This window comes from Haliaeetus leucocephalus, unplaced genomic scaffold (genome assembly GCF_000737465.1).
Source record: "Haliaeetus leucocephalus isolate CR32 unplaced genomic scaffold, Haliaeetus_leucocephalus-4.0 Scaffold184, whole genome shotgun sequence".
In the NCBI taxonomy this organism is placed as follows: domain Eukaryota; kingdom Metazoa; phylum Chordata; class Aves; order Accipitriformes; family Accipitridae; genus Haliaeetus; species Haliaeetus leucocephalus.
The window spans coordinates 12,723,789-12,749,297 of NW_010972620.1; the positions used below are offsets into that span (position 1 = coordinate 12,723,789).

Consider the following 25,509-nt stretch of genomic DNA (forward strand, 5'->3'; position numbering starts at 1 on the left):
CTAGTTCCTCTGTTTGGGACTCTGTCAAATTAAAGGAATTGCATGTTAGTATGTTAACATTTTTCGTAATATACATAGTAAACTCACAGCATCTGCACTCAAGGTAGATGCTTTATACATCATACCCTTCTCATCCTATATGATTGTCACTGCTGAAGCTCGTTTTTGCCCAAATCCAAAATGAAGAATAAAGTTTTTTTCACTAATGCAATCTTTAATTCAGCATGTACTACTTGCATCAGTTGATGTGCAAGTTCATGCACAAAAGATCCAAGTTTGTTTTTAATTATTTCTAAGCTCGTAAATGCCTAATAATAAATTCAAAACATAACTAAAAAAAACCTCTTTTCTAAATAGTTGAATAAAGCCCAAAATATAATGCAGGAAACAACACGGTAAAAGTATGTGCTTGAATAGACTAGTTCTTTATACCAGTAAGAAAAAACAGTATTTTCCTGAAAAAAGTTACTGATTTGAACTATTTCAAATGTTTAAGCTGTAGTAACTTGATCCTTCATTTAAAATCACCAAGCATATGCAATAATACTTTTCTTTTTTAAAAAGCTTTCTTTTGGATAAAACTTTAACTGAGGATAAACAAAATTAACTTAGCTCTGTGTGTTTGGTTTTTTTTCCCCCTGTCACTGCCTCTACATCTTCCCTTCATATACTAGTATTCAGCAATCACTCACAGTTTTGGTCCCACGTGTGTGGCCGTTCTTGCATCATACGATATCTTCTGTGCGAAAAGCAGCACTGGAAACATTATTCACCCTGCTGTCTACCCAAGACCAGGTAAGAATTAAAGTTATTAGTGTTTTACTGGGATATACATTGGAATCTGCTTGATCATACGATATCCTTGTTTCAGAGCTCTTCAACATGGCTGACTCCAATTCTGCAAGACATGTTGAGGCACATATTTCAATTTTGTATCTTAGAAAGCAACCAAGAAATTCTGGATCTTATTCACAAGGTATTTGCATGACTCATGGCCTAGATACATAGTGTTTGTGTACCCTATTCTTTTGTATCCTCTGCACTTTTGTGCAGATAAAGAATAGTGTGTTTGTGTTAATTATTTTGTAGTTGGTCTATGTGATGCTTTACTATAGAGTGAAGGAGAACAGGATGGTTTCTACAGTTTATCAGCATGTATATGATCTTACATAGACCACAGAAATTTGCTGTGATTTCCACTATGGTTCTTTCCCAAGGTATGGCTGGAACTGTTAAACAAGGCGTCTGTACAGTATGTGGTTGCAGCTGCTTGTCCATGGATGGGAGCCTGGCTCTGCTTAATGATGCAGCCGTCTCATTTGCCCATTGACTTAAACATGTTGCTAGAAGTAAAAACCAGATCAAAAGTAAGTGAAATGTGACCTCGCTAACTGTTCTGGGGAGAGTAGGAAACTGATCAGCTGTATATAAAGACGTGTTCTAAAGGTGCTAAAGGGGAGTGGTGGTGCCTTTCTGCAACTCCAAATGTAGCCTATCTCACAAACCTCAAGTCTGTAGAGCCTAATAGTTCTTGTCAGGTTTTCCATGAGAGTTCAAAGTTCTGTCACATAGCATGCTCCCTGTGAATGCTTTATAAAGTTTTTATTTACATGGTTCCACAACCATCATGGTTCCAAAACCATCTATTTGCAGGACTGAGTTAAGTCTAAAAGCATTATGTTATTTCTGAAAATGTGCTGAAAAAGGTTTCCTTTTTCCTCTGTGGGCTCAGTTTATCAGTTATATGTTGAGTATTAGTTTTAATGTTATAGTGAAGGAACCATATCATACATTTAATAGGACCATAGTATACTATTAGTGGAGAGGTGATTTACAATGATTAACTACTTTACGAAGTCTGTTTATCCAAGAAACATTCTGGCTTAGTCCAACTTTTGCAGGATATGATGGTTATTGGAAATGTTATGGAATATGAATTCATCTCTTTTTATTACAAACACATTTACTTTCAACCTCTCCCAACTTTATTCCATAGGAAAAAGCAGGTGCTAAACTGCGTCAAGGTCAAACCCAGAATAAGGAAGTGATTCAGGAATATATTGCTGGGGCAGACAGCATTGCAGAAGATCCAGCAACCAGGGATTATGTTGTCATGCGAGCTCGGATGATGGCAGCAAAGTCAGTTTACTGGAAATCTGAAAAAATATTTAAAAGCAATTTATGTTTTTCATTATATAGTGTTTTTGTCAATCTAATTGTGTAGACTTTTTTGGCATTTTGATTTTGAATTGCTAATTGCAGAGTAATTAACACTGAAATGACTGTTCTTTCTCCTTTTGTCAGGTTGCTGGGAGCACTTTGTTGCTGCATTTGTGACCCAGGTGTAAATACTGTTACTCAAGAAATAAAGCCAGCTGAATCATTAGCTCAGCTACTGCTCTTCCACTTGAATTCTAAATCTGCCTTGCAGAGGATTAGTGTTGCATTAGTAATCTGTGAGTGGGCAGCCTTGCAAAAGGTAGGATGTTTCTGTAGCAAAAATAAATTTTACTTACTATCTTAATCCACAGCTTGTTGTCTGCTACTTAGCTTGAAATAAAATTTCAGTTGATAAGCTAAAATGGTATTTATACATCTAAATACTAAAATCTTGATTGTTAGACAATGGAGGAATATGTTACTTGGTAGCTAAATGCCAACTGTCAGAACTATGAATCAGTAAATATGTTCACATTTATTCTACAAATAAGTCTATTCTCAAGACGCATGTTACCTAAGGTCAATGATTCCTTTTAACATGACTGTTTTCCCTGTGTTTGCTATCACTTCTGTTCTAGTGGCAGACTGAAGATTTTGTTCATAATCTTTAATAATACAGGTTACAAATGTTAATGGTGCCTCTGGAAACTGGATTTTTGTAGCTAGATTGCTCTGTTTAGTGCCCAAAACCAAACAAAAGATTGTGATTACTCAAATACAAATCATGTCTTTTCCTGTTATAGGAGTGTAGAACTGTGGCCATTTGTGTGCAACCTCGTTTACTTGGGGTTCTTTCTGAACATCTCTATTATGATGAAATTGCTGTTCCTTTTACACGAATGCAGAATGAATGTAAACAACTCATCTCCTTGTTAGCTGATGCACACATTGACATTGGAAACAGAGTAAACTGCAGTGTATTTACAATAGATCAAGCTAATGAGCTGGTAAGTAGAGGCATGCCTGCCCTTCCTTCAGATCTATTCTTGTCTTGAAATACATCTTCAGCATAATTACTACACAGACAATAACTTTCAGAAATAATGTGGTGACTTTATGCATCCTTTGACATGAGATATGTAATAGATACCACTTCCCTGTGGTGTTTACAGACTATGCCAAACATTGAGTAGAATGCAAGGTACATACTTAACAGGAGAAGAAATTGAGTGTTCTGATTCCGGGTGTAGATTCACTATTGAAATCTACACAGAAGAAAACAAAGCAGGCAGGAACCTGCCACTCTCAAAAGACTAGTAAATAAACTGTAGATTCTAGACCTTCTCTGCCTGACGCCCCAGTCATGTTTTAAAAGTGGGGGTTTTTTTTCCTGGCTGCTCAATTGTTTTGTCTTTTTCAGTCAGAAAACATCAGTGTTAGATGTGCTAACAGAAAGTAGCTCTTGACATGAAAAGCTCTGTAAGCAAAAATAGAGCAGAAATAGTGTGGCCAGCAGGACTAGGGAAGTAATCGTCCGCCCGTACTTGGCACTGGCGAGACTGTACCTTGAGTACTGTGTTCAGGTTTGGGCCACTCACTAAAAGAAAGACATTCAGGTGCTGGAGCATGTCCAAAGAAGAGCAACAAAGCTGGTGAAGTGACTAGAGCACAAGTCTTAGGAGGAGAAGCTGATGGAACTGGGGTTGTTTAGCCTGGAGAAAAGAAGACTCGAGGAAGGCCTCAATCGTTCTCTACAACTACCTGAACAGAGGTTGTAGTGAGGTGGGTGTTGGTATCTTCTCCCAAGGAACAAGCGATAGGATGAGAGGAAATGGACTCAAGTTGTGCCAGGGGAGGTTTAGATTGGATATTAGGAAAATCTCTTCACTGAAAGGGTTGTCAAGCATTGGAACAGGCTGCCCAGGGAAGTGGTGGAGTCACCATCCCTGGAGGTATTTAAAAAGATGTATAGATGTGGTACTTAAGGACGTGGTTTAGTGGCGGACTTGACAGTACTGGGGTAACAGTTGGACTTGATGATCTTAAGGGTCTTTTCCAACCTAAATGATTCTATGATTTCTGTGTTGGGACAACAAACTAAAAGGTCATTCTTCTAACCCCAGACTGGCCTCTTAAGCAGAGAAAGATGAGTATGGACAGATGAGGTAGGATGTAAATGAAGAGCTTGTGGATTTGCGAGCCTGCAAAATAAAAGGGGACTGGGGTGGAAGGGTTGTGTAGATTTGGGGGTTGAAGGAATGGTGATGGATGTGGTGCAGCTTGGGGTGGGGGAGCAGTGGGATTAGGATCCTGGATGTTTCATGTGAGCAACTGGGATGCTGAGGATAAGGGGAAGAATAAGAGAAGGTTTAAGTTTGTATGATTGTCATGGTTTAACCCCAGCTGGCAATTAAGCACCACACAGCTGCTTGCTCACTCCCCCTCGGTGGGATGGGAGAGAGAATCAGAAGGGTAAAAGTAAGAAAACTTGTGGGTTGAGGTAAAGGCAGTTTAATAGGTAAAGCAAAAGCTGTGCGTGCAAGCAAAGCAAAACAAGGAATTCGTTCACCACTTCCCATGGGCAGGCAGGTGTTCAGCCATCTGCAGGAAAGCGGGGCTCTATTGTGCGTAATTGTTACGTGGGAAGACAAATGCCATAATTCCAAATGTCTGCCCCTTCCTCCTTCTTCAAGCTTTATATTGCTGAGCATAATGTCATATGGTCTGGAATATTCCTCTGGTCAGTTGGGGTCAGCTGTCCCAGCTGTGTCCCCTCCCAACTAATTGTGCAACCCCAGCCTCCTCACTGGTGGGGTGAGAAGCAGAAAAGGCCTTGACTCTGTGTAAGCACTGCTCAACAGTAACAAAAACCATCCCTGAATTTACAACAGTTTCCAGCACGAATCTAAAACATAGCCCTGTACTAGCTACTATGAAGAAAATTAACTCTGCCCCAGCCAAACCCAGCACAATGATTATGGCCATGATGACTGTAGTATGATGGATCTTGAAATTCTCAGAGGGTAGTATTTATGTAGTAATATGCAGTAGCTTAACTTGGAAATCTCAACATGTCTTTAAAGTTATAGATGATAGTGTATGTGGGCTTTTGGCACCCAGTCTGATTATAGCTATTATCTAAAATGAATAAATTCCCAAGGTAAAGCCAGACAGAATCATGTGAGCTCATAGTCTGTGAAGTACAGGAGTTTTCATATATCTCAACTTTTTACTCTTCAGTCTAGTAACAGGACTGCTTGACCAATGCATGTTTTTCCAGAAGACTTCCATTCTGGATTAGAAGACTCATTCCACAACTATTTGCTATTTTCTATGGCTGTCTTCTGCACCCTTTTCAACTCTTCAAGTTTCCTTGAAATACAGACACCAAACCTACTCTGCTTTGTAGTATGGGATCTTCATACATCAGATGGAAAAACCCTGTGCTCCTTCTTGCTATTCGTATTTCTTGCATCCTTTGGTCATTCCAGTCATCAAGGTCATGTGAAATAGAACTTGAGGTATCTACAGAATGAAGCAGTACAAGTCTGATAGTTGAAAGACTTGACCTGAACATTTAAAAGTAACAGGCAAAAACCAACAAAAAGCCCCCCTCAGACTAACCTTCTCAACAGCTGTCGTCTTTCCTGTACTTAAGAGCCTAACTATCCTATCATTTCCATGTTCCACATTGCTTTTAATCTGTTTCCTGTGAAAGATTTAAGCAACAGTTGTCAGTCAGTTGTGACTGGCGGAGGATATGCAAGTTCTCCAACTACTGTGTTGTGCTGATTTTTTTTCCTTAGATTTTAATCCCAGTCTTTTTCCTCAAAAGAAAATCAGCTTAGAAACAACTTCTCCATGCATGGGACCTTGCACATCCTTTCTGGCCTCTTGTATTCATAACATTCTCCTTTGCTTATCTGTCACGTGCTTATGTATTGCCAGAATTTGTGGATATATCTGGCAGATACAGGACAATCGAAATTTGGAAGAATATGTAAACTCCTCTTTTAGCTTTGGGAGTCTAGACTTGAAATGTTCGTAATATGCCTGATTTTGCCCTTGAGCTGCAGTTCAAGATTCCAGCAATTACATTTTGGAGTATTTCCTACTATTTGCTGGAAAAATCAAGATGATAATACTCATACAATAGAATAATTGATGATGAAGTGACTCATGTTCTACCATGAAAAACCATAGTTTTCAGAGGATATCCCATTTTACAGTAAATGAAACAGGTTTGTAACTCTTCTTTTTTATTAGGTTACTTCTGTTTTCAACGAAGTGACATCATCTTTTACTTTGAGTCCTAAAATTCTACAACAGTTGGACAGTAAACGACAACAAGTCCAAATGACCGTTACAGAAACAAATCAAGAATGGCAAGTGTTGCATCTGCGAGTCCATACATTTACTGCATGTGCAGTTGTGAACTTGCAGCAACTTCCAGAAAAACTAAATCCTGTTATAAAACCCTTAATGGAAGCTATCAAAAAGGAGGAGAATACACTAGTACAAAACTATGTGGCTTCATCTATAGCAAAGTTGCTTCAGCAGTGTACAACAAGGTCTCCTTGTCCCAACTCAAAGATTATAAAAAATCTCTGCAACTCCCTCTGTGTGGATCCACATCTTACCCCACTAGCAGCATGTCCTGCACAGCCTCAGAGTAGCCATGAAAACTCAAAAGGTATGATATCTAAGACTGCCAGGATTCTTAAAATGTCTGTGCTTGTCTCTGAACAGTTAAAATGAGTACTTGAGTAAGTCTTGTTTTCAGTGTTTCTAAAATGCCAGCAACTGAGCCTTTGTTGATTAGTAATTATTTCATTTAGGTATCTTAAACTACGCACTGTGTGCAACTAATGATGTGTATAGTTTTCAGAAAATGTACGTATAAAAGACCTTAGTTCCAATTTGCAGTTATTTACTGTTACTCAGTGGTTATCCACTTATCACATTTCATTTACATATCTTATGAAGCTTTTAATTGAAATTAAGTATGGAAATAAGAGTAGCCTGTTAGAAAAAAGTCTGGCTTGTGTTATGTTCCATAGGCTAATAGTAAGATTAAAAAAAGATGAGGACAGTGTTGGAAATGAACAAATAATCCTGTGCATGCTATGGTCATGGATTTTTTTTAAATGACTGTCTCTTGCTAAAAATGTATGGATCGAATAAACAACACAAATTAAGAACTTAATACTCTGCAAGATTCTAATCTGCTTTTAAGGTTTGACTGTTATACATTTTCCTTTTTCTTAATTAATGTGTCCTCCTTCATCTCAGAGTAGAATAACATTCATATCTGATTAAAAATTAAGCTGATTAGCACAAATAGAAACATCAACAAATCCAAAGATACTGATGGCATCTGCTGTTGTATCATGATAGAAGTCTTGAACTGTTTGTAAAGGACACAGTGTAAGTTTGTTTAAACTTTAGAACATAATGTGTTGCTTTATATAAAAAAAACTTGTGCAAACTTTCTATATTTGACTGAAGTTTTGTAACCTGTGTTTCCTGATGAATAACAATTTATGTGGCAGTTTGCACATTTAGATTTTTCATGCCAAGTCTGTAATGTGCTCTTAAGAGTAACTCTATACTTAAATTTTTCCATCCTTGAGGACGATGACACAGTTTTTTGTTTTGTTTTTTTATTTTAAAGCACATTGAAATCTGCAGATGACTTGTAGATAGCCATCAGCTTAAGTTGTTGTCACCTGTTCTCTTTTTTTCCTTCAGGGCCCAACTCTGATAAAGATGGGATGCATCATACAGTTACTAAGCACAGGGGAATAATTACATTGTACAGGCATCAGAAAGCTGCTTTTGCCATCACAAGTCGGCGAGGTCCTACTCCAAAAGCTCCAAAAGCCCCAATTGCAGATCTCCCCACTGGCAGTAGTGGAAGCATTCCTACTGAACTTGATGAGGTAAATTTCAAAAACTGGCATTTGCAACTTGCACATCCACACCTCCCTTCCATTACTTTGAATTCTCTGGAGTTGATAGTATTATAATACGGATATCTGGGATCTTTTTGTGAGAGAACTGAGTTGACGTAAAATTTTGATGCAAGCAGCATGTGTTCATTGATGGTGATGTTTTAAATCTTCAGTGTGTCATTAAGAAAACTAACTCCTGAAATATTTTACATTTTAGTACAGAATATGAATAACTCGATATAAATCTATGCAAATGGATTTCCACAAACTGTGCTGTGATTGTGTCCTGTTACTCATGTTAGTGTTGGTCATCTTGATGCACAATGGATGCTCTGAAGCATTAAAAACAGTAGTTGAAATATGACTGGCTTTAGGATGTACATGTGACTTCCACACTTGAAACACTAAAATTTTTTGTTAGTTTTATTCATATGAAACTTCAGTATGTTTTAATAAGATCCTAGTTAGGACTGTGATTCCTAAAGAGAGTTGTGGATTTTTGCTCTTAATTGTTAAAGTGATTTTTATCAATTCTACTTTCTGAAGAGTGTGGGAACAAGAGAAAGGGCTTAATAACAAATCAAGTATTGTTTTTTGGGAAGTTTTGCTAGCATGTTACTGTTCTTGGTGTCCCTATATTGGTGATATCCGAGGTTCTTGAACTGGAAACAGTTGGAAAACCTCTTGCTGAAATGTTCCTGTGTCAGCAAAAGCCAAATCCCCAAATTTATAGGATTTAAATCTGCTATAAAATATTTTCAATTTTTTACCTGTATAAAGAAGAAGGTAAGTAACTTGCTGATGGATTTTCTTCTTTGTAAATCTGTTGTAGGTAGCTATGAACACAATCAGAATTGAATGCCTATATAACAATGGAAGCCTCCCTGAAAATAATTGTTTTTCTTAAATGTATCTGTCTTCACAACTTTGTTTAATTCTAGGCTCAGAAACCTTATGTTGTACAGAGAAGAGGAGCTGAATTTGCCTTATCTACTATAGCTAAACATTTTGGTGCTGAAATGGCAACGGGTTTGCCACATCTCTGGGATGCTATGGTTGGTTCATTAAGGAACAACATTCACATAAATAATTTTGGTAATTACACTTCTGATTTAAGCTGGGGGGCTGGTAGGCTGGGTCAGTATGTCAGTCTTAAACTGGACACCTTTTCTGCTTTTTACAGACCGAAAGTCCTTACTGGAAAAAGGAGATGCTCCTGCCCAGGAGCTAGTAAATTCTTTGCAGGTTTTTGAAACAACAGCAGCTTCAATGGATACTCAGCTACATCCTCTGGTAATCATATTTCAAAGCAGCTTTTGTATGAAGCAGTTCAGTCTGTTCATTGCCACTGTTTTAAGTCCTTGTTTTGTAAGGTTTCTTTTTAGATGTCTTTCTAATTTTGCTCAAATGGTGTGTTTATTCACTTGCTAGTCTGCCTGTTCTCCAAGTCCTGTATCCTAGTCTTGATAAATGGAAGACATAGCCTTCTGTCTTCAGTAGTTAAGCTGTTATGTTTTAAAGTTGTTTTTTCCCTGTGTCCTATAGGATGTTAAATTCTGTATTTGTTTATGCAGGTTGTAGAATAAACCACAAAAGCAAACACCTACATACAATTTAGCCTCAGCCTATCCTTTTCTGGATGAGATGCCCAGACAAGATTGTGTCTAAAGTTTGAGTTATGATAATAATTATGCTATTGTGTCACATTGAAGTCAGTGTCTCAATTCTGCTTTTTCTAATTCCAGATTTCCTAAACTTGGAGAACAGTCTGCTAATATGATGCCTTCTCTTTGTTATTAAAGTACAGAAAAAAAATGTTGTTATGCTGCATTATGTGGCTGACTGAAATGGGTTGACTTCTAATAGGCTGATATGTAGTTTGTGTGGCCAGAGTAGGGGGAAAAATGGTAGTAATAAAGACTGCACAGTTTACTGCCTGACTACTGTGTAACAGGCTTAAGGTTGTCAGAAGGGCTCCCTGTACAGGGAATGCAAAAATTATGGGAAACTTCAGTGTGCACCCAAGCAGACTGCATTTGATGTTTCTTTTAATTATTTCTTTTTACCCACCACTCAATGTAAAAGACTTAACATTTTAGATGCAGTAGTAGGCTCTGAACTGACTATTTCTACTGAGGAGAGAGATCCTGGAGTTAGGGTAGTACTGTGAAAATACCAGCTGAATGTAAAATACTGGTTAAAAAAAACAATAGAAACTTAAGAAAGGAATGGAACAAGGAATTTGTCATTATGCCTACATCTGAACACAATTTTCAGTTCTAGCCTATTTGCAGTACTATATTTCAGAATAAATGTAGTAGCACTGGAAGAGGTGTAGAGAAGGGCAACGGGATGATAAAATATGTGAAAAGGCTCCCATGCAAGGAATAAGTAGGCCAGAACTTTTTCTGGAAAGGATGGGTATAAGGAATGGCTGTAGAATTCTGAGTAGATGGGGAGGATTCATATGGAACACATGGCATTCTTTCTTATCTATTTTCATAAAATACTGAAGTGATTTTGAGTGAATTTAGCATATGATGTATTTCATATATTTATATACATACATATGGTATGTAGTTAATGTGTAGATTGGTTTTGAGGGTGGTAATACTATATACAGGTCTCAAAAAAAAAATCGTAGGAATTCAGAAAGGATGGAATTGGTTCATTAAAGCTAATATTTAGGGACTTCCACGCTAGGAAAAACCTGACCATCTGTTCAACATATCTGACATAAATATGTTGTTTGTGCTGATGAAGGACATGTATGTACACATGTACCCCCTTGGGAAGATGTGAGTTTCCTTCTGGGTGTCTATCTTGTCACACAGAGTTAATAAGACTCCCAACATGGATAATTAATCTGCCTAAACGTAAATGGGATGAATCTAGGACAAATTTGTTAGCTGGAAGGAATTCTTCAATCTATGTATCTGTATTTAAGCAATAATTCTTTTTTAATGAAAAGTTCTGAGTACTTAGTACTGTATTTTTCCAGTGTGAAACACTTCTTAATTATCAAGGGCTTCTTTAATTTTCATTTTGACTAAAACCCTGAAGATTCTGTTACTCTGAATTTTAACTGTATTTGGGTAGTAATACTTGTTCAAAGTTCAGTTGTCTGTCTTCTGAAACAATTTTCAGTTCTAAACAATTAGATCTTGTGAAGAAGCCATTTCAAGCAGTCTTTGGGAGGCAACAGTGGCTTAAAAAAGACTGTTTACTTCAAAATAATTCAGTAATTTGTTTATGATTTATATTAACCTTTTTTCCCCCATCTTGTTCTGCTATTCAGTTAATACAGCATTTGCCTCATCTTTATATGTGCCTTCAACATCCCAGCACTGCGGTGAGACACATGGCTGCTCGTTGTGTAGGTGTTATGAGCAAAATAGCTACCATGGAAACAATGAATATCTTCCTAGAGAAAGTTCTACCATGGTTGGGAGCAATAGATGACAACACCAAACAAGAAGGTGCAATTGAAGCACTTGCATGTATCCTTGCTTGAGTATTCAAAAATGCAGAAACTTCTTTGCAGTTGCATGATTTGGAGGAACAAAAACTGTTGCCTGAAAAAAAATGGGAGGAGGAATGAAATAAAACGTTAAGCTGTTTTCCTCCTGTAGACAAGAAACAGAAGAAACTTTCATTCCTATTGCCTTCATTTCATCTATCAAATGAAGTTTTGGTGGAGGTAATTCAGCTTTTCAAACCATGGAATTCACTGGGCTAAATTTAACTGGGTAGACCAGGCTTCCTCCCCCTCTGTTGCTTTGTTAGTAGAAATCTTGTTCATCTGGATGTAATGTGTTAATGACTTTTACCTCTTGAGTGTGAAATCTGCCAGGTATATATTGATGTTAAGACAATCCTGAACTGGTAAAACCGATTTCCTTAATAACTGATTCAGGTGTAATGGAGCAGCTGGATGTTGGTATTGTTCCATACATTGTTCTTCTAGTGGTTCCAGTTCTGGGTAGAATGAGTGATCAGACAAACAGTGTACGCTTTATGGCTACTCAGTGCTTTGCAACACTGATTAGACTAATGCCTCTTGAGGTAAGCTCAAGTTGTAAGTATACTAAGTATGTGAACTGTGCTGTATCCACTTTTTCACCAGCCACAAAGTTCAAGCTTCTGGCTTGTTAAACGCTGGATAAGTAACTGTTTTTATAGATGTTGAGTTTGTAACAGGTAATTGAAGATACATCCTTTATAATGTAAAATGAGTAAAACTGGACCCTCTGTTAGTAATTTTCTAAATTAATGTTAAAGTAAAATTTCTCTTTATAAGAAACTCATTTCAACTGTGTACATGAAGTTAAAGTGTATATTCATTAATTGTGTATAATGCTGCTGTTGCTAGTTTTGGCTCAAAAGTGTTAGGAGAGAGCACATACAACTCCTATGTGTGGTGTTGTCTATGTGGTCAAGAGAAATGCATAGAAAAGCAATACTGATTTCAAAGGAAAAATGAAATAGCAGTAGTAGAAATAGTGTGGAGATAAGTACAGTTACTTATTCCTAGTTCTTAAAATCAAAAAGCCCCACCCTACAGCTTTGGACAAAATAATATGCATTTTGTGATCCAGTAGTGTTTAATCAGTACAGATTTGCTTCAGTTTCTCATTCCTACTACAACTTGCATACCTCAGACACTTTCTAATATTGCACTTTAGGGACTACAAGGCTTCTAACTTATTTCTACCACCAGATGGTAATAGAAGACAGTTCAGAATTTGTTTGCATGTTTCTAATGGAAAAAAAAAGTTCATTTAATGGGTTTAGTACCTTTTATTATCTCATTTTTTTAATTTAGCATAATAGAACCTTAGGATCTGATAATTAGCAATCTGCCTTAAATGGAGCACTTTCTATATGCTTGCACCGAAATGTTGAAAAAGTTGAAAGTGAGCAAAGTAGAAATTAATTCCTGGCATGCTGCTGTTCATTCCAAGGCCACTTAGACCAGTGCCCTTCATATGCATCTAAATACAGTCCTATGGAATACATGTAGCTTAGATTTGCTTTTTAAAGCTATTTTAATAGATTTTAGTGAGCATCTCTTAAAACGAGACTACTTATTTTATTAATTGCATACATATGCATGATCAGTTCATGTTTCTTTTCTGTAGTAACTCAAGCACTCCCTTAGGACTTCCCCTTCCAGTTAAGGAAGTTCAGTATCAGATATTGAACTATTAAATATGCAAACTTAAAAATATGCAAACTGGGAGTGAAGTAGATTAATAATGAGAGAAAATACCAGTACTGTTGTAGGACAGTCTTTTGAATGCTAGCAATTTTAAATTTTAGGCCAAACAAGGAATTTAAATTGATAACTGTAGAGGGGGTTTGGAGTCATCTCAGTGGAAAGAGTAGAGGGGGTAGACTGATAGGGACTAGGGAAATAGTTGTTTCATGGGGAAATACTTTATTAAGGAATCCTTTTTTGAGATTGAAATAACCTTATCAAGTTTTCATAGACAAAGTTTCACACATGCTTCGTTTGAAAAAACTTATGGAGTGGTGTTTTATGGGTACAGTTTTACTTATTTAAATGGGAAGACTTTAGGGTAGTCTTGCAGACGTTGCATAAGACAACCCCTTACAGTTTTCACTAGTTATAGTGGTATTATTAAAACAAAAACTTTCTATTCTTTCAATTTCATGACCCTGAAGCATGACTTACAGTTCTGTAACAAAACAAAAAGTCTGTCTAGTCTTTTGTGTTTATTGCTGGCATTTATATGCTGCCTAAAATGCAAGACCTGAACTCAGCTGCTGGATGAGAAAAAGTGATAGAGGTCTGAATAAGCATGGAGTTTCTAATCTGTATTTTTGTGTTGGTTTCTACCTGTGAGGAATTAGAAGCAATAGCAATAAATGAGTTGTGAGAACTTAGCTATGCTCAGTTTCCTGTATCTTTATTCTCAATTTCATTATTCATTCAACCATAAAAACAAAAATATGACTGAGAAAAGGATTGTAAGATAAATGGTTCAACTTAATCTGTCCTGTTTTATTGATAAGCAGTCATGCTGCAAGTTGACAATATACTTGAACCAAGTCAGCTGGCATGGTATTCACATTTCAGACATTCTTTTAAAAGGGAGGGTAGGAAGAGCAGTTTGAACAAGATGGCAGTTGTCTGTGTGTATGTATGTACTTAAATACCTTATTGGAGCACTTCTAACATCTGAAATCTGGGTTAGTTTTCCCCCTTCCTTATTAACCACATACATGGTAGAATTATGTGATAGGTTTTTCTTCTCAGCCTAAGTGATTAGTAACTTCGGTTTTGAAGTAAAGGTAACTAAAGATGGATGTAGCCCAGAAAACTGGGATGACAGATGTGATGATGGAAAATGTCAGTGCTGCTTTTACTACTGTATATTATTAGCAAGCAAGAATGAACCTATTTGGTCCCCGGATAGCTTCTTTGGGCTTCCAGCCTAGTATGGGAATTACCTGGGAAGCCAAGGTCTGCTACTGCAAATCTGGAGAGGTTTGGTTTTTCTTTTTCCCAATAGTTTCTAACTGCTTGAATTCATCCTATGGATTTCAGTATCACTTTAGATCTAATTCTGCTAACATCCATAGGTGTCCTGGTTTCAGCTGGGATAGAGTTAACTGTCTTCCTAGTAGCTGGTACAGTGCTATGTTTTGAGTTCAGTATGCGAAGAATGTTGATAACACTGATGTTTTCAGTTGTTGCTAAGTAGTGTTTAGACTAAAGTCAAGGATTTTTCAGCTTCTCATGCCCAGCCAGCGAGAAAGCTGGAGGGGCATAAGTTGGCACAGGACACAGCTAGGGCACCTGACCCAAACTGGCCAACGGTGTATTCCATACCATGGGACGTCACATCTAATATAGGAACTGGGAAGTGGGGGCAGGGAATCGCTGCTCAGGGGACTAGCTGGGTGTCGGTTGGTGGGTGGTGAGCAATTGCACTGTGCATCATTTGTACATTCCAATCCTTTTATTACTACTGTTGTCATTTTATTAGTATTATCATTATTAGTTTCTTCTTTTCTGTTCTATTAAACCGTTCTTATCTCAACCCACGAGTTTTACTTCTTTTTTCCTGATTTTCTCCCCCATCCCACTGGATGCGGGGGGGAGTGAGTGAGCGGCTGCGTGGTGCTTAGTTTCTGGCTGGGGTTAAACCACGACAATAGGAGAAGAATCCATCTAACTTTGGGTGGTAGATTGTGGCTAAGGAGAAATGGGTGTCAAAGGATTCTCTAGCCAGACAGGTAGACTCTCTGGTTAGAGGTAGAATAGCTCAGTCTTTGTAAAATCTTAGAAGCATGACCAGGACTTCCCCTCTTCTGTGCAACTGTATCAAGCTTTTCAGAGTGTCCTTTGGGGCAGAATTTCTTTTGCACCCTACAACCCTGGATGAGTTGATCTGCAAGGAATCAAACAAGTATAGCACTGATTTTGGACTTATACAATTGAGAAGACTGCAGATCTTTGCCATCTGTTTATAAATGTCTAAGCTGGTATGAGGTTTTATTTCCTATTGTCTGTGTGAGAACTAAGTACTGTAGCCCTTACATTACTGCTTTAAAAATATTATCCTAGGCTGGTATACCAGATCCACCAAACATGTCTGAAGAATTAATCCGAATGAAAGCTAAAGAACGTCACTTTCTGGAACAATTATTGGATGGAAAAAAACTGGAAAACTATAAAATTCCAGTACCAATCAAAGCAGAGCTCAGAAAATATCAGCAGGTAACAGCTTATACTCTTATTTGAAGAGAGCAATAGGTTCCAGTCTGATACAGTTTTATGGAAGGATAGGAGTTGTTTGGGTGCTGGATTTTTTTTGCTTGTGGGTTTTTTTGGTTCTTTGTTTTTAGCTCTGTGGTGTGTATCTTGGACTCTTGGGTAAGGAAGAACAAATTAAGTAATGCATGCCATTTGTACTGTTTTTCTTTCAATGGTGGGTTGCCCCCCACTTCTCTGGATCCTGCCATTTTTCTCAGAGAATGGCCAATGGGCTGTTGTGCTTTGCTTAAGCTGACTTTGGCAGCCCATTACTGCAAAGCTAGGCCTTGTTGTACTGTTTGGCTGCTTATGTTTCTCCCTTTATTCCCACCTGCTTTGAGTGAATGGGCTGTAGTGGATGCATTCATGGTGGGAAACAAGCTCATAGTTTGGCAATGATGGATGATAGAACATACAGATGTTTGAACTGAAGCTTAACTAGCCAAAAGCCAGTTTTTAGTTCTGAGGTGCTCTTCTTATTTTCCGATTTCAGGATGGAGTGAACTGGCTGGCATTTCTCAATAAATACAAACTTCATGGAATTCTTTGTGATGACATGGGCTTAGGAAAAACTCTACAATCCATTTGCATTCTTGCAGGTGATCATTGCCTCAGGTAAGCTTAAACAAATAACATGCTATCTTAAAGGCTTTAATGATAGGTTTTATCTATTGTAATGATTCTGGACATAGTCCTGGACAACTGGCTGTAGGTGGCTCTGCTTGAGCAGGAGTGTTGGACCAGATGACCTCTAGAGGTCCCCTCCAACCTCAACTATTCTGTGAAAAACAAATTTTTTCAAACTTGCTTTGATATTCTTAAAGGGCTCAGGAATATGCAAGAACAAAACTGGTGGACAGTGTTCCTCTTCCCTCCTTGGTGGTGTGCCCTCCTACACTCACAGGACACTGGGTGGATGAAGTGGGCAAATTTTGCTCAAAAGAATATCTTAATCCTTTGCACTATACAGGACCTCCTACTGAGAGAGCAAGGTAATGTATTTTGCATTAATAACTTGGGTAGAGTAAAATACCACACAGTTTTGCAATTCGCTTTACTACTACTGCTGAAGCATAGTTTGTGGGGATGGTAAAACTTGTGATGGTATCTTTAAAGGCTGAAATAATACATGTAAAGAACGCTTTAGTTATGATCTCATATTTTTTCTTAAGATTACAACACCAGGTGAAAAGACACAATCTCATAGTGGCTTCATATGATGTTGTAAGAAATGATATTGACTTCTTCAGGTAAGAATTGGTTTGTTTTCTGAGGTTTTTAATAGCTTAGAATTTTAAATGCTACTTAAGTCTATGTTCTTCTTTTCTAGAAATATTAAGTTTAATTACTGCATTCTTGATGAAGGCCATGTAATAAAAAATGGAAAAACAAAGCTGTCAAAAGCAGTAAAACAGCTGACTGCCAATTACAGGATAATTCTTTCTGGGACACCAATCCAGGTAACTGCTTTTTTTCCTGAGAACTTGGGTGAGTAGTAGAAAGCAAGCAAAAGAGATCTATTTTGGAGTCTTTATGCTTTTTATCAGAGTCATCTTGTTCAAAGTATACATTGTAAAAAAAAGTCTTTCATTGCTAAATGCTTGAAACTATATCTTTTTCCTTTCCTAGTATACCCACATACAGGGGAAAGGGGTGCAGGATCCATGGTACTAAGGGGGCTCAAAAGTTGGCAACAAGACTTTCTTTACCATTTGTTCTTTAAGTAGCATGCAGGGAAGGGGAGAGAGCATTTCCTTATGTCTCTAGTGAAATTAGCAAGAAACTTAACTTGAACTCCAGATTTTGGGCTTTGTCCTAATGACTTGTCTGTGGAGTATGTGTCTCATCCAGGACTAAGACCACTGGAGTTTCCTGGGGTTTGTTGTCCAAAAGAACTCAGGGTGTGGCTTAAGACATCAGGCACAGTAGAAAGTCCATTTGTATGTTAAAGTGCATGTACAGGTCTTCCTGTAACTTAGGTTGATGATAGATTGATGAAAGAGCCACCAAGTTCCAGGAGCTCAAAAGTATGTTGAAGTGTTATGTTTGTAGTGTTTTATAGGCAGTGTTAAATATGTATGGAAATGTTTCTGATAACTTGTAACAATTCATTACTCTTGAAAATAATTTAACAAATTTTTTTTATGCTCAGAACAACGTCTTAGAGTTGTGGTCGTTGTTTGACTTCCTTATGCCAGGATTTTTGGGTACTGAACGCCAATTTGCAGCTCGTTATGGCAAACCAATACTGGCAAGTAGAGATGCCCGAAGCTCCAGTCGAGAACAAGAGGCTGGTAAGGATCAAATGTTAAGTCTTGGTTTTCTTGTTTTCTTCCTTTAAATGAGAACTGCTAATGAAAAGAGAAAGTGTAGTCAGTTCCAACATGAGATTGGGATGGGGGCTGCATGTTCTGGGGGAAAAAAAAAAAAAATTTAAAGTACTTCTTCTGTTGCCTTCATTTAGGGGTTCTTGCAATGGAAGCACTGCACCGCCAAGTGCTGCCGTTCCTACTAAGGAGAATGAAAGAGGATGTACTGCAAGATCTTCCACCCAAAATTATTCAAGATTATTATTGTATTCTCAGTCCTCTACAGGTATGCTTATAAAGTGGCTGGAAGCTTAGTTTTTTCAGCACAGTTAAGACCACAGAGGAACCACTTCCATATTCCTGGGTCAATCTGATGTCAGCTCTGACATTGTCTGGGACGACAGGACTAAAAAGTTTTTCTAGTATGTGTTTAAAAACTAATTTCAGTCCAGTTGCAATGGACTTATTTCTTTAGCTTAATTTCTGGCATTGTTCTACAAGAACAACATCTAGGCATCTATGGATTTTTTAAAGAGTACTTTCCAAGCTGAAAGAAAATAGACTGTGAGAGATTCCACTGTTAATGTTGATCTTGTGCTACATATAAAATAGCTTTCTTGATTTATGATAATTCAGAACTGAATTCTAAAAATGACTGTTCATCTTCTGTTAGGGAAAAACATACTCATTCTCTTGTCTGGGGCCTGGTCTACAGGTTCAGCTTTATGAAGATTTTGCCAAGTCTCGTGCCAAATGTGATATTGATGAAACAGTTTCTTCAATTTCACTGAATGAAGAAACTGAAAAACCAAAGCTTAAAGCTACAGGTCATGTGTTTCAGGTACAGATTTCTTCAGTAATTTTTACTACCTAGTTCATTTATTTCTGGTAACTATTTTGGGGTTTAATAAAAAATGAAAATCAAAATGGTTAACTTGGATCATACAGCCACAAATGTATTAAGTGAAATACTGAGATTTTGGATCAGATTGCATGGAATGTGATGTATAGCTATTATGCTTAAATTATGGTTTTGTGTCTTAAGTCACATAAAACTGTCTTAAATTTTTTTAATGTGTTCAGTTCAACTGGTGTTCAGCTATTTTGTGGGTCTGGGATACTATCCTCAATTAAAAACTAGTTACCAAAAGTGCAAAACCTCACAACAAGAGGGAACTAATTTTGATCTCATCAGTTGATACACTACAAAATTAAGATTATAAAACATGGACAAAAAAGTTTCCTTACGGTTAGGTCTGAAATTATGAAGAATTTACGGAATTGCAGATTAAGTCTGCGCTACTTGGAAAAAATAATTCTCTGCACAGCTCCCAAATCCATCTACTATACTGTACATTCACATGAAGGTGTGGGAAATGGTAGTCTTTGCACTGTTCCTGGAAAAGGAACCAAGGTCATTATGCACCTAACAGTTATTGGATACAGGTTGAAATACAGGCTTTCTTAAAATAAATGTGCAACTTCATTTTAATGAAAATACACGCTAAAGTCCAAATTGTGGAATGTGGCTGAGTGGCCCCTATACTTACAATCAATTCTGTTCACCCTTTTTCTGTAACTATGTTGTTGCTAACCATTTCTTTGCACTTCATTTCCTAAATAATTAAAGGCATTGCAATACTTACGGAAGCTGTGCAACCATCCAGCGTTAGTGTTAACAACCCAACATCCAGAATATAAAAGAATTACAGAGCAACTTGCAGCTCATAATTCATCCCTTCGAGATATCCAACATGCACCTAAGCTGTCTGCTTTAAAACAAGTAAGTAGACTTGCATGTTGTACCTTAAATTTCCTATGTGTCTCTATGCATGTTACAACTTAGCAAGTTTTGTTTATGACTTAATATGAAAACTGATCTTAAAACTCCTAGTTAAATAGCAAATGAAATAGAGTACAAGGGGTTTTTTAGGCATATGTCCTATTTTTCCTGTTAATTCAGGGGTGAGGGGGAAGCACAAGCTTGCTTCAAGGTGATGATTACATAATTTTTGCTACCTTGTCCAAAACTTGTTTTTATTCTGTTTCTTACTCCTGTCCCTATTGTTACAGAAAAACTTTTTTCCTATTTAATATACAGGAGACTATTAGCTTGATAAAGTTAGATTGCATTACATACTTAAATTCTATTGTAAGTAAAGCAAAATGAAGAAAATTACTATTCTGTCAACTCTTAAATTTTTCATACTTTGACAGTGAAGCCAAACTTTGCATTATGTCATTTAAGTGACTGTCATTTACAGACTTCCTTCTGTAGTTTATTCTTTCTCTTATTTCTACTTTTGATAGTCTATCAATGTCAATATTTACCTGAGATCTACTGTCATTTTGATGATACACTTTAATGCTCTTTAAGCTGCTGCTAGACTGTGGTTTGGGGAATGGTGGATCTTCAGAAAGTGGTACAGAAGCTGTTGTGGCCCAGCACAGAGTACTTATCTTCTGTCAACTTAAAAGCATGCTGGATATAGTGGAGCATGACCTTCTCAGACCTCAGTTACCTTCAGTTACTTACTTGCGACTAGATGGCAGCATACCTGCTGGTCAGAGGCATTCCATTGTTTCACGGTAAGCATATCCCTTCATAACCAATATAAGGCCAACTGTAATGAGCTATAGTATTTATATGGTACAAAGTTGTTCTTTTGTCTGCCTCAAAGAAATTGAGATTCATAAATTCATTATTTAAATGAAATTTACCATGCTTAACTTTTTTGTATGCAGGTTTAATAATGACCCATCTATAGATGTTCTTTTGCTCACCACTCACGTTGGTGGATTGGGACTTAACTTAACAGGGGCTGATACAGTAGTATTTGTGGAACATGACTGGAACCCAATGAGAGACCTGCAAGCCATGGATCGGGCACATCGCATTGGGCAGGTGAAAAAGTCTTAATTTCCCCTAAGTTTTTTTCCCTTGCTGAACTCCTCCTTCTTCGAATTTGGGTAAGGTTGTAGCACATAATGCAAGTGATGTCTGGGAGTTTGTACCATGCTTCCATTGATACTGCTTTCTTGCAAATATGCCAGATGTTGAAGTGTATACTTTCTTATCCTATCTTGAACTTGGTATGCCTTCTCTTCTGTGCTTCCTGAGCTGCTGAGGAGAGGCCAGGGAGAATTGCCCTTCAGTGGAGGAAGAGATGCAACTGAGACAAGGAACTGAAGGAAAGCCCCACAGCATTGTCCTCTGACACCTGGACAGGGAAAGAGTGACTGCTGTTAGTCTCCGTCTACAGCTGTAAAAAGCAGTGAATTATTAACTTCCTGAGTACAGATGCAATTGCATGTGCCTCTACTCTATGCTGCACGCTCTCATTCTTTTCATCTAACAGCAGTCAGACTTACCGAGTACAATCACTAAAGGGTAACTCCAAGCCAAACTGCTTCCAGACTGTCCATGTTGAATACTAAAAGGTTATGCTTTCTTGCATACCTAAGATGGTATTTTTTTAGCTAAGTATGCTTTTTTCTTTCAGAAACGTGTTGTTAATGTGTATCGCCTGATAACCAGGGGAACTCTGGAGGAGAAGATCATGGGTCTTCAAAAGTTCAAAATGAATATTGCAAATACAGTGATCAGCCAAGAAAACACAAGCCTACAGAGTATGGGAACAGAACAGCTTCTTGATCTGTTCACTCTTGACAAGGTAAAGAATAATTTTTACAAATACCTACCAAAAATAGAGTAAGCTTAGGGAAAAGCTTTGCTTTGAAATGTAAAATTTAATCAGATGAACACTTGGAAGTTGGAATGATGAATAGTACACAGCTCTCTGAAAAACAGGAGAAGGGGTGTTTCCCCAAAAGTGTCATCAGATTTGGAAGAATTTAGTAAATTCCTGAAAACATTGTTCTGTACATTAATTGATCCGTTTTCTTCTGTGAAGGATGGAAAAACTGAAAAAGCAGATACCTCTACCTCTTCTGGGAAAGCATCAATGAAATCAGTACTCGAAAACCTTGGAGAACTGTGGGATCAAGAACAGTATGACACTGAATACAGTCTTGAAAACTTTATGCATTCATTAAAGTAACCATCATATGTTCGTAATACAACTGCTGCTAGTTCACGTATTTTTCTGCTGATATTCAGCAAACTTCATATATAGTGAACCTTTAGCTTAATGTGTAAATAGACTTATTGAAAGAAGAATCTTCAAAAGACTGGCACTGAGTAGTGTCACCTGTTTCACTGGGGAGTTACTCTGTCTTAAACGTTTGCACTGTATAAAAGAACTTTAAACATTGTGAGGTGGTTTGAATTTTACTTGTTCTGAACGGCTGCAAATCTTACTTGGTAGAAGAATAAAACAAAGCAAGTTTTTACATGTGTTAAACAAGTGTTACTTCTGTTTGAAGTTAAGTCCACCATTATTTCTTTCTGTATCTATAATAGTTTTGTACAGTAGTTTCAGTGAGTACTTCAGGTTGTTCAGTGTACGTTTTTCTTTTAAACACAACTTGCTTTTAGGATATATTAAAAAACAATTTTCAACTTAAACTTTCATTCAGATCATTTCAGGACTTGTATCACCAGAGGCAAAGCCTAGAGGCCTTGAAAGTATTGAATAATCAAAGGGCACTAGGTATGTGCACCCACCTTTGTATATTGAGTATAAATATATTATGCTCTTCAGTCTTTTGACACCATCTTGAGAGAACAGCTGACTTGAACTTTTTAATGTAATGAGCTATATTAAATACAGGTAATGGCCTATTTGAGGCCATGTTTGCATCCTGTTAGCAAGGGTGTACTTTTTTAATTTATCTATAAGGCTAGAATATAGCCACTTTGAGAGATGCATGTATTCAGTATGTTTCAATCCTATATATTTTTTGTAACTAAAAGAAGAAATTAAATATACAGACAGACATTTTCCAGAAGTAGATTTTACACTGTCTAGGATTCTAAAATCCATGCTAAAGTGACTGTTTACTAAACTGATGCATGATTTAAAGCTTCTTAAAGGAATAGGGAGGACTTTTTTCTTTAGGAGGAAATACACATAGAAATACCTACATTCAGTTTGAGGGAATTGAATAGTTGAAATTGTGTAACAAAGCTAGTAAAAGACTTTAATAGCAGTGAGTGAGAATAATATGGCTGTATGTTACACAGCTTTTTTATAAAAAGGGAGGCAGTAGTAAAAGTGTGTTTCTAGATGTGCATATGTACCAGTATATGCACTTTTTATAAATATTAAATTATAGATAACTTACAGCAGTTGTCTGAATACACAGAATATATGTATAAATATAAAACCTAAGGTTTGTAGCTTGCTGTGTGCTTAAGCATCAGAGCTTAAAAACCACCAGAGACCTCAACTATGTAAAATAAGATTGTTTTAAAACATATATATAAATCAAGACTGTTCTGCAGCATTGGAGATGAATTAATGTCACATTTCAGTAGTTATGAACTGACATATTGTAACTAAATTAGCATTCCATGAAAATAAACAAAACTGGGAATATATAACTGGTATGTTGTGTATGTCCATGTTTAAGGTTTTTTTCTGTAGAGAAGACTTTCACTGTAGCTGACTAGGTAAAAAACTAATGCTTTTGGAAGTTACAGTTGGATTACTAGTGTTATATTACTTCAGTTCTACTTTCATACATAGAATTTTTCTGTTGTGCTTTCAACTCGTAATCCAAGCAGAGGGACAGACAAGATGGGGCTTTGTGTTCTGTCTGCAGAGATTTTAAAGTGCTGGAATACTGGGTACTTCAAGATAACTTGGTGCAGTAATCTGGTGATAGTGCCTAGAAAGAACAAGATGTTTGAATAAAGAAACCTCTTATGCAGTGTTTTATGACTAAATATGTTTTTCGTCGAGTTTTATTAGTTGCAGTGGTAGGAGACTGGCTTGTGTTGGAAAAGAAATGCACAGCAAAGGACTGCTTTAAACCAGTCATCACCTTGAGGTTGCTATGCAACCATAATACTCTTAGTGATCGCTCTCTTGGATATGACATCAAAAAGACTCCTGCACCTGGAAAATGGTAGGGGAGCGGAACGTAGAATAATTTTCAAGATTATTATACATACTGACTGGTCTTAAGTGTTCTGCAAATTAACACTTTCAAAATGGAAACCAGCAGGAACACTGCAGTAAGTATATAAAAAACATTTTTAGTTACCTTAATATTTAACTAATAGCTTTTCTATGCCTTCCAAGCTGGCAGACCATTTACCATGATCTGGCTTGTTAGTGGAGTGTTCTCAGTGCACAAACTGGATTCACTTACACCAAAATTCAAGCAAGAAATACGCACTTGGAATGCTCTAACTGCATTTGACCTGTTTAATGGGTATTCAGCTGGATCAGACCAGGGTTTGGGCTGAAATAGAAAAGCTTTTTTATTTCTAGGCTCAAATAAAAACTTCAAAGATAGTGCAGGGATGTCAGGTTCTCAGTACCAAATATTTTGCTCTACAGCTCTGCCCCTACTGCAGTGTACTACTTGCTAATGAAGAGATAGCCCAAACCGTGAACTGACTGCAAGTTCAGTCATTGCAGGCCCCAAAAACATGACCCATGAGTAGAACCATGCAAGCCCAAAGCTTAATGCATTGTGTGTAATTTGCACTGAATTACTAGTCTATCTCCTTTATTTAATGGCATCAAAAGAACACCAATAATCACCAAAGCCAGACCTCCAAATTAATGATTTAGTCCCAGATTCAAAGCTTGCTAATTTGTGAACACTAAGTCCCTCTTACTGGTGACCACATTCGAGGCTAGAAGAACTGCTTTGAAACAACTGTATACATAATGGTGCTTTTCAACCAACCTTTAAGACTCCTTGAAATTTACTTGAAACTAAATGGAAAACTATCTTCTGCAAATATGCACCAAGTCTGCATAAACATGCCTTCTGCAATGTTTGTTAAACTAAGAATTCAATCTGACAAGTCTGTCTTTCTCCATGCAGATCATCTTTGGAATCCATTTAAGCAGGAAGTTGCTTTCTTCCTGGGAATGTAGTTAGGACTATTGTGGGCAGGGTTTTTTATCCTGCTCCCTAATGCTTTTAGAGGTTTATTTCAAGCCTGCTAAAATGAAAATTACACTAAAGACCCAAGGTATGCATACCTACAATTTAGTTTGACTCAAATTAGTTCAAGTTTAGTCTTTTTCGTTAGTCCTTTGTACTAAATGCCCATTATCTGTAGAAAGCTTGTATTTTACCTTAAAACTGCCAGATTTAAAGACAAATGCTTACACTTACCATTAGTGGTATCCCCCACTTTACTACCATCCCATGG

At 37.2% G+C, this 25,509-nt stretch overlaps 1 protein-coding gene across 2 annotated transcripts in view; it reads left to right on the top strand.

Annotated features, from left to right (window-relative positions):
• Positions 1-22,564, top strand: part of BTAF1 (BTAF1 RNA polymerase II, B-TFIID transcription factor-associated, 170kDa) — a 49,745-nt gene extending 27,181 nt beyond the window's left edge. For both annotated transcript variants that reach the window (XM_010564912.1, XM_010564911.1), the window contains exons 14-38: positions 675-795; positions 872-976; positions 1,218-1,367; positions 1,997-2,139; positions 2,305-2,479; positions 2,964-3,167; positions 6,427-6,853; positions 7,912-8,102; positions 9,056-9,209; positions 9,298-9,407; positions 11,413-11,614; positions 12,031-12,179; positions 15,712-15,864; positions 16,394-16,515; positions 16,725-16,892; positions 17,073-17,150; positions 17,231-17,360; positions 18,053-18,194; positions 18,365-18,495; positions 18,925-19,050; positions 19,840-19,992; positions 20,587-20,798; positions 20,955-21,114; positions 21,713-21,883; positions 22,124-22,564. In XM_010564912.1, coding sequence (XP_010563214.1) covers positions 675-795; positions 872-976; positions 1,218-1,367; positions 1,997-2,139; positions 2,305-2,479; positions 2,964-3,167; positions 6,427-6,853; positions 7,912-8,102; positions 9,056-9,209; positions 9,298-9,407; positions 11,413-11,614; positions 12,031-12,179; positions 15,712-15,864; positions 16,394-16,515; positions 16,725-16,892; positions 17,073-17,150; positions 17,231-17,360; positions 18,053-18,194; positions 18,365-18,495; positions 18,925-19,050; positions 19,840-19,992; positions 20,587-20,798; positions 20,955-21,114; positions 21,713-21,883; positions 22,124-22,270 — 4,024 coding nt within the window. In that variant the 3' untranslated portion in view covers positions 22,271-22,564. The remainder of the gene's footprint in view (positions 1-674; positions 796-871; positions 977-1,217; positions 1,368-1,996; positions 2,140-2,304; positions 2,480-2,963; positions 3,168-6,426; positions 6,854-7,911; positions 8,103-9,055; positions 9,210-9,297; positions 9,408-11,412; positions 11,615-12,030; positions 12,180-15,711; positions 15,865-16,393; positions 16,516-16,724; positions 16,893-17,072; positions 17,151-17,230; positions 17,361-18,052; positions 18,195-18,364; positions 18,496-18,924; positions 19,051-19,839; positions 19,993-20,586; positions 20,799-20,954; positions 21,115-21,712; positions 21,884-22,123) is intronic.
• Positions 22,565-25,509: the final 2,945 nt, after the last annotated feature.